Genomic DNA, 8,415 nt, shown 5'->3' with positions numbered 1-8,415 from the left:
GTTAGAGAGAGAGAGAGAGAGAGAGAGAGAGAGAGAGAGAGAGAGAGAGAGGAAGGTGAGAGAGTAGAGAGAGAAACCAATTTTGAAATAAAGAGGAAGAGGGTTCGCGGTTCGAATTTAGGACACGATTATCGTCGGATTTACCGGTGGATAAATTCGATGGTAACATTGTGCACATACCAAAATATAGCGTTTCACAAAATAAGTTTAAGCGTCGGATTTACTCGCTGGTGAATCCGACGGTAGCTAGTGCACCAAAATTTTTTTCCCTCCAATTTTTACCATCGACGTTACCATCACAATATCAACTCCGACCGTAATATTTTAGGGTGAGGAATTCATTACCAATTTTGATGGTAAATTTGATGAAAAACTCGCTGCTAATATCCGACACTAAATCTAACGGTAAATTCTACAGTTCTCAGCATTTTTTGTAGTGAGAACCAGCGGCAGAACCAGCCGCGAAAGACGAAGCAGCAACGACACCGCGCAGATTTGATGCGCCCTAATGAAAGGGATCTGGCCTTGTGGATGTAGGCTTAGATGCGAATGAGTCGACAGTGGCAAAATGAATTGGAGGTGCGGCATCGCGGTGTTTCTCCTGCATTGAAATAGAGAAATTATATTTAGGGTTTGGTTTGGAGGTTTCACTATTTTGTTTGTTTGGGTGTATTTGTGGGATGGGAGTTTTAATCATCTGTAAATAGTGAGAGTTTCTATCAAGAGGAATTTAATAAATTGCCATAAATAAATTATTTCATAGAGATTTCTAAAAATCTCCTCTAAAAAACTTTCATAAATAAGTAAAAATTTTGTAGTGTGCTAAGAAATCTTCAATTTGAGTTGATTGAACTATATTTTTTTTTATAAATATCAAAATGCATCGGTGTTTAAAGAGAGGAAGAAGAGAATAAAAAGGAAAAAACATTACAAAAAAAATAGTTCAGAGAGACTATTATTGATTGTTAATAAAAATTTCAAAAAAAATAATATTTTAAAATTTTAATACATCGAAAAAAAAGAAAAAAAGAAAGATCTATGGAGACTTATTAAAAAAGTTTCAAAGAACTAGTGAAACTAAAGGTTTTTAGTATAAAATTTTTTCATTATTTTTTTTTGAAATTTTTTTAGACTTAATATATAAATTTTATCATTCTATAATAAAATATATAAAAAAAGGGAAATAGAAGCTTACCTTAATTAGAGAAGAGAAGAAATACTCTGAAAGATGAGAATGAGTATTTTGAGATGTGTGTTGTGTGTAGATACTACCTCGAGTAATGTATGATTGTTATTATTATTATTATTCCAATTATTTAATTTTTTTAATTTTAGCTTATTTTATTATTATTTTGTCTCCTTGTATATTAGTTTACTTATTTGTTCTTCTTTATTTAATTTTTTGGAACAAGGAATATGCCTTCTTATTCCTTTTATTTCAAATCCAAGACTATAATAATGGCTTGTGCAATAATTTTGACTAAGATATCACATATTTTTGTGCAACAATTTTCATTAAGGTATCTCAAATTCTATTATGATAACTTTTCTCATTTTGTTGATATTCAGTGAGCTACTTCATTCTAGTGAAAAATTAATTAGTGGCAACTTCAAATTTTATAGCACAATTTTTTTTAAAAATGACAATTATCCTTCTTATATCTCAGTCGTTTTTCAGTTACATTGTCTCGAGCGGAAATATTGTGACAAAAAACAACAGACTTAAACTTGAAACATCTATTTACAACATAAGCAAACTCATCTAATTTAAAATTAAATTCAACTCGTCCTATTTTTATCTTTATCCATAATTCAATTGTTAGGTTACTAGTTAAACTGGATCATACTTTATAATTATTATAATTATTGAGTATTTATTAAAAATAAAATATTAATAAATATTATAATTATAAAAAAATGTTATGATTAATAAATTATATTTTTTAATACTTAGATATTCAATAAATTCTAATAAGTATCGAATAATCATGACAATTAAAAAAACACTGTTAAATTAACAAGAACATATTATGCTGGATTTTTTAAAAATAATAATTTAATTATTTTATTTAGTGATATATGTAATTTGTAATTTATTTGTCAATTTGTATTGTTTTACATATCTCATTTAGATTGTAAATGAATTAATTTTGAGTATATTTCATTTACACTGTAAATGAAATAATTCTAATAAAAATGTCACTTTCATTCATTTTTACACTTCTTCTCTCTTTTTTTTAGACATTTTCTTGATATTTTAGAGGTAATTGGACATTATGCGGCGCACGCGGATATATAAGATGACGACATCAATTACTTGAACACGATATGACATATCGCTGAAGCAATCGATTTTCAGTTAGTGTTATTATTTTTTCTTTTAAATAAATAAGTATATAGTTATAATTAAGTTACTTTATAAATTTAGTATTATTATATATGTCTAGAATAGATGTTATTTTGGTAACATAAAATAAATTAGTTGTCAGATTAGTTTTTATTAGGTGGTAAAATGTATTGTTAGTAACTTATTTTGTTGAATATTATTTGCAATTTATACCGAACTCTTCTAACCTCATTTATCCCATTAGTTCCGAGACTCATCAATATTAGACTCTTTAACTCAAAAAAGAACTTAGTCTCTCTGAGTACGTAAGGGAATAAGACTATCACACTCAAACACAATTCCATTGTCACTATTTTTCATGTGACAATTTAGGATATAGACTTACGACAATATATTTACTACTACTAGCAGTGGCGGAGCTTGAAACGAAATTTTGGGGGGGGCCAGATAGAAGATAATTGTCAAGATGCTTTTGATATGAATCTTATTTAAGATAAGCTCGTCTAACCTCATCTTTCTGATTTGGGTAATATTGCCAAATTTAAAACCATTTTTCAGGGTATCGTTCTAAAGAATTAAGGTCAAACTCATTAGACGTAACTCTTTAAATATTGTAAAAGTTATATGTTCTCCTTCTTGAATATTAGTCTTCCTCTTAAAAAATGTATCAATTCTTTGATCTTTTATGATTATTTTATATAAAAAATTGAATATATATCCGGTAAAATATGTAAAAAAAGTTAGAAGGACAAATATTAAAATTTATAATATTTATTGAATTTTTTTTATCAATTTATACAAATACAATAATATTAATACTTATTGAATATTCTAATATTTTTTTTCATATAAAAAATTAAATTAAATAAACAGTAAAATATAAAATAATATTAAATCACATAAATAAAGAATACCTAATTTTTTATATTTGAACTCAAAGATAGAGGGAGTGTTGCTTATTGAATAGAGAGTTGCGAAATGCGAATACACCCAATTCAGTCCAAATCCAACAAGGTTTAAATGTTTAAAACTAAAAATTATTGTGCAATAAAAGCAAGAGATGAAGATTAAACTTTGGTATTTTAAGTCATAATAAAATATTTGAGCCAACTGAACTATTTTTTATTTTTTAAAAAAGTATTACTAATATTTTTAATAAAAGTTTGGGGGGGCCATGGCCACCCCTTGTCTGAACTAAGCTCCACCACTGACTACTAGATATTTTTACTAAATTTATTGAAAGAATAGGGGAGAAGAAGTAAAATGTTTGTGGAGAAGACTGATGCTTGCATATCCTTTTATAATTAGTCGAAATTTGTCGTATTGTATTTCATTTACAGTGTAAATAAAATAGTTTTTTACACATCTCGTTAACAATGTATATAAGATACGTGTAGTTCGTCCTCTTTCAGATATTGCGTGTGCAAACGTAATACATTCATCCCAAAACGTAGTATAAATAAAATACATTTAAATTCAACTCGTTTACCGTATAAATAAGATAAGTAAAGTAATGCAAAATTGTAAATACTCTACAAATTCCATATATCAATAAAGAAAAGAACTAAATTATTTATTTTAAAAAAGAATCTCATATTATACGTGAGAGTACAATACAGACAAAAGTTTAGTGTACAAAAAATAAATTAATAATTATAAATTATGATAAAAAAATTTTAATTATTTTAGTATAACAATATTGCAACTTTAGTAATTATTTTTTGAGCTGTTTAATATCAAAAAGTATTTTAAGATTATATTATGAGTTTAATTTTGATAGATTGATAGTGTAAGGTCTTTTATCCAATTGTATAATCACTGTTAGATGCGTGTGTAAAATTACTTTATATTGATAGCGCATCAAAATTAAATTCTTATATTATTATTTTTTAATAAATTAATTAGTCTCGTAAATTTTTATTCTAAAATATATAGTAATATATATTAAAAAATAACTCCAAAGCATAACCTGAGTTATTAAACTTGTTATAAGTATTTGGTAAATTTGATAATTTAAAAAGCTTCCATAAAAATACAAAATATTTCTCAAATTTTGAAGATACTTATTAAAAATTTAATAATTTTAATTAATACTAATTTTAATATTTATTTAGCTAATTCCACTCTTCTTTTTAGTATTTGTTTGGACGTTATTATTTTGATAAAAATAAAGATTTTTTTAATGAAAAAATATATTTTTTTAATGTGTTTGACAAATTTTTAATAGTAAAAATAGTGCTTATTTGGGCGCCATTATTTTGATAAAAAAATTTTTTGAATGAAAAAGATTTTTTTTATTTTTTAGCGTGTTTGGCAAATTTCGAGTAATAAAAGTAAAAGCACTAGAAAAATCAGAAAAACATCTTTTTTGAGAAGCTGTAATTTACATATTTTTTAAAAAATATTTTTTCCTTAAAAAAAGATTTCATGTAATAAATAAACAAAAAGTACTTTTATGTTGTTATATCCAAACATAATTGATAGATAAAAAAAATTTTTTCTATGAAATATCCAAATATAAAATTACTTTTACTTTTCTACTAGATCTTTTAAGAAAAGATAACTTAAAAAAAAATTTTCTTGAGAAGCGCTCACCTAAACAAACTCCTAGTAGAATGATTATTGGAGAGTGTGTGAAATTCAACTTGGAACAGGATTCTTAGCTTCCTCCCCCGATTACTTGCGCAACTGAATAGTGAATACCGATCCTCCAAGCCTTCCATTGGTTCTAGGTTTCTGCCTTCTGCTTCTCTCTCTGCCTTTCACTACTTACATTCAGTTATTCAAATCGAGCAAGCCGTGCGCACTGCGCACGAGCTCTGCACACCCGCTATCGTGCGCACTCTCACACCACTGCGTGGAAGAGAGAGAAGTGAAAAGCCCTGAAATTGTAAGTTAGAAAAGAAGGAGAAGAGGGACAAATAGCATATGGCTGATCTGTTTGCGTGGCTCATCTCCTTCTTCATCCTTATTGCCTTGCTTGTCATCGTTATTTACCAGGTCAAAATTTCCCAAACGACAACCCCTCTTTTATGTGCATTTTTGTTTGAGTTCTTAATTTGCAACGGAAAGAATTTCTCTGGTTAGTTTGTTCATTTGTGGTAATAGATTTTAGGTATCGGTTTCAGAAAAAAAAAAGGCTTCACTCGTTCTCTCTCTTTTGGGTGTTAAGCTTCATTAATTCTCTGAAGTTGATGAACGAGAAGAAATTTACTTTCAAAATAGGTTAAAAAGTGAAACTTTTACTTTTCTCTGCAACAGAAGACAGTGAAGAATGAAAATTTGTGGTACGATGGGGCTCTTTTTTGTGTAATTTTCCTCAGAAGATGTGATTCAATGGCCAGAATGCATGTGAAATTTTTGTATATTAAACTCAGTTCTAAGACTGGAAAAATATGATCGTAGTTAAGTAGAGTATGCTATTTAGTCTAATTTTGAATTAGGTACATCTAGTAGAGAGGACCTGAGTTTCTTATGATTGTATGTTCTTCATGTTGGTCTATCATGTTCTAGTTAAGTGTTCTTTGCAATGCCACCAAATTGTCCTTGCAGCTGTTTGCTTATTATCAAGCTTCTGTTTTTTTGCTATCTAACGTAAGCTAACTTATTTCTTTTCCTTTTTATATCTGTTGCAGTTAATGTGTTTGGCAGATCTAGAGTTTGATTATATAAATCCTTACGATTCCTCATCGCGAATAAACAAAGTGATTTTACCTGAGTTTATAACACAAGGTGTCCTATGCTGCTTCTACCTTATAACAGGGCATTGGGTTATGTCACTATTTTGTGTTCCTTACCTCTACTACAATTATAGATTGTAAGTTTTCCATAAACTCTAAACATGAATTGAGCAAGTTTTTTTGTTTCGGAATGATTACAATAACTGAAGTATGAATATTATGTTTTGTGGAGCCCCTAATTGGAACTACTACATTATAGACAGCAAATTGAATAAGGATGATGTTTTCATTCCTCTGCAGCGTATATGTATGACTGCCTAGAATAGTAATAACTTCTTTTCTGACATGAGATAAGCCGAGGATGATTGTAACTTCATTTTTGGTTTTGTTGGTGGGTATCCATGTACAGTAGTGTGGTGAGGGAGGAGTGTTTGAATTTTGGATTTGGATATTTTGGTCCTTCATTCTTCTTCATTTCAATTTAAGTGTATTCTTTGAAGAGAACGAAAGCCAAGCTAACTAACCCATTTATTTCAGCTTTATAACTAATGAGTTTATGATGTTAACTTCATTTTTTGTCTCGTAAGAACTAAGAACTGAACAATCTGGGATCAGTTGTTAAGTTTGGTCAGTTTGATACCAGGGTCAGTGATTAAGTTTGGCCATTTTAATAAGTTTCCAGGTCTCTGATTGGTTTCTAATAGTTGTGGATTAGTGCAGTTTCTGCATCAAACCAAACTCAATTACCCAACGATTAGCATCTCTATTGCTGACTAGCACAAAAGTAGGAGTGATATTTTCGTTGTGCATAAATAAAAAACAGATTTAACAGACACAAACAGCATTTTGGTTTATATATTAGAACATTGCTAGGTAGGCTGCAATTCTTAACATATCTATTTGAGGGGAAGAATGTTTGTTCTCTAAACTGGTAACTAGTGGCAGAATTGATCGATCTGCTGCAGCAGGCCAGTAACACTCAAGTATTGAGGCACATGCTGCTTGTTCAGTAGATGGTCTCAGAATTCGCCGCAGTTAGACTATCAAAGGAGAGAACTTGTTATATTTGTGTTTCTGCTATTGTCATACATTATGTCATAATAGACTTGAATTTTCTCACTTGAATCCTACTTATTTGATGTATTTTGTACCTTTGTTTCAGGTACAATCAAGGAAAGCATTTGGTTGATGTTACAGAGATATTCAACTTGCTCCCTCGGGAAAAGAAGCAACGACTCATTAAGCTCTTCTATCTTGTTTTGCTCCTCTTCCTTTCCATATTCTGGTATGCCTACTACAAAATAAGCATCGTTTTTTCATCAGCAATAGATGTTATCATTCTTATATTACATGTGCATTTTATGCAGGATGATCTATGTGTCATTGGATGATCACGATGCCTAATTTAATCATTTGTTTTTGTGGAGCGCTTTCTGGAAGTCTCCTGTGCATTAAATTGCATACTTTTGCAGTTGAGAGCGGCCATGAACTTCCGATATTGAAGATCATTGTGTATTAATGTGTACCTTAGTGAGTTGGGGAATTGTTTTGATTGTTGGACAATAATATATTAGGGATTTATATTAAAATTATTAATTCACTTGAGGCAGTTTCATTGCCTGTACCTTCTGTGCTTTGTTTGTTCCCTGCATTTTATTCCTTGTGTAGAAATTCTCAGTGGAGTGGAACACCGCTGTGTGTAGAGGTCTGATTAGCATGGAAAGCGACAAACCGTTAACCAAACTTCTCTACTTGTCATTGTAGCATAACAATGATATATGCGTAAATGCGAAATCTGTGTTCAGCTATACATTTCAAGAAGCAAACTCCTGGTTTTAAATTATGTGCTTAACAAGAAGCAAACACTTCGTGTGTGTTTGGATTTCAGTTTGCAAACGAGAGTTTGCATATAATTGATTTTGTAAACTTGATTTTGATGTAAAGTAAGTTTGTGTTAACGTGATTTATGTTTGGCAATTTTTATATCAAAATTGATTATAGTAAAATAAATGATGTTTGGATTATACTATTCAAAATCACTTTTAGATGAAAAATTACTAAAAGAAACATCAATTAAAATAATTTTTTATAATATTCTATTATTTTACTTTAAATATTTGAATAGATCTTATTAATTCATTTTTAAATAAAGTTAATATTTACTTACTAAATTAAAGTAATATATAAAAATTAGCAAAATAAAATTATATATATGAGTTTTTTTTGTGACTATATATATATAAGAGTATTTAATCTGTTATATTTTTTAAAAATTTTAAGTATTAACCTAAAAATGTTAATTTAGTATTTTTTTTACATCGTCTTGTTGGTTTCATACTCTTAATAATTTTATTCTCAATATTATTTTAGAATCTAACGTGTATGATT

At 28.8% G+C, this 8,415-nt stretch overlaps 1 protein-coding gene across 2 annotated transcripts; it reads left to right on the top strand.

Annotated features, from left to right (window-relative positions):
- Positions 1-4,943: 4,943 nt before the first annotated feature.
- Positions 4,944-7,656, top strand: LOC107487645 (protein cornichon homolog 4). 2 transcript variants are annotated; one of them, XM_016108322.3, is made up of 4 exons: positions 4,944-5,347; positions 5,983-6,164; positions 7,190-7,312; positions 7,395-7,656. In XM_016108322.3, exons 1-4 carry the CDS (start codon positions 5,276-5,278, stop codon positions 7,429-7,431), a joined length of 414 nt encoding a protein of 137 aa, XP_015963808.1. In that variant the 5' UTR covers positions 4,944-5,275; the 3' UTR covers positions 7,432-7,656. The 2 variants fall into 2 exon arrangements, with proteins under 2 accessions (XP_015963808.1, XP_052114631.1); XM_052258671.1 differs by having other exon boundaries at positions 4,969-5,079.
- Positions 7,657-8,415: the final 759 nt, after the last annotated feature.

Source organism: Arachis duranensis, chromosome 1 (assembly GCF_000817695.3).
Source record: "Arachis duranensis cultivar V14167 chromosome 1, aradu.V14167.gnm2.J7QH, whole genome shotgun sequence".
Lineage (NCBI taxonomy): Eukaryota > Viridiplantae > Streptophyta > Magnoliopsida > Fabales > Fabaceae > Arachis > Arachis duranensis.
This window is presented reverse-complemented; position numbering and strand designations above follow the sequence as displayed.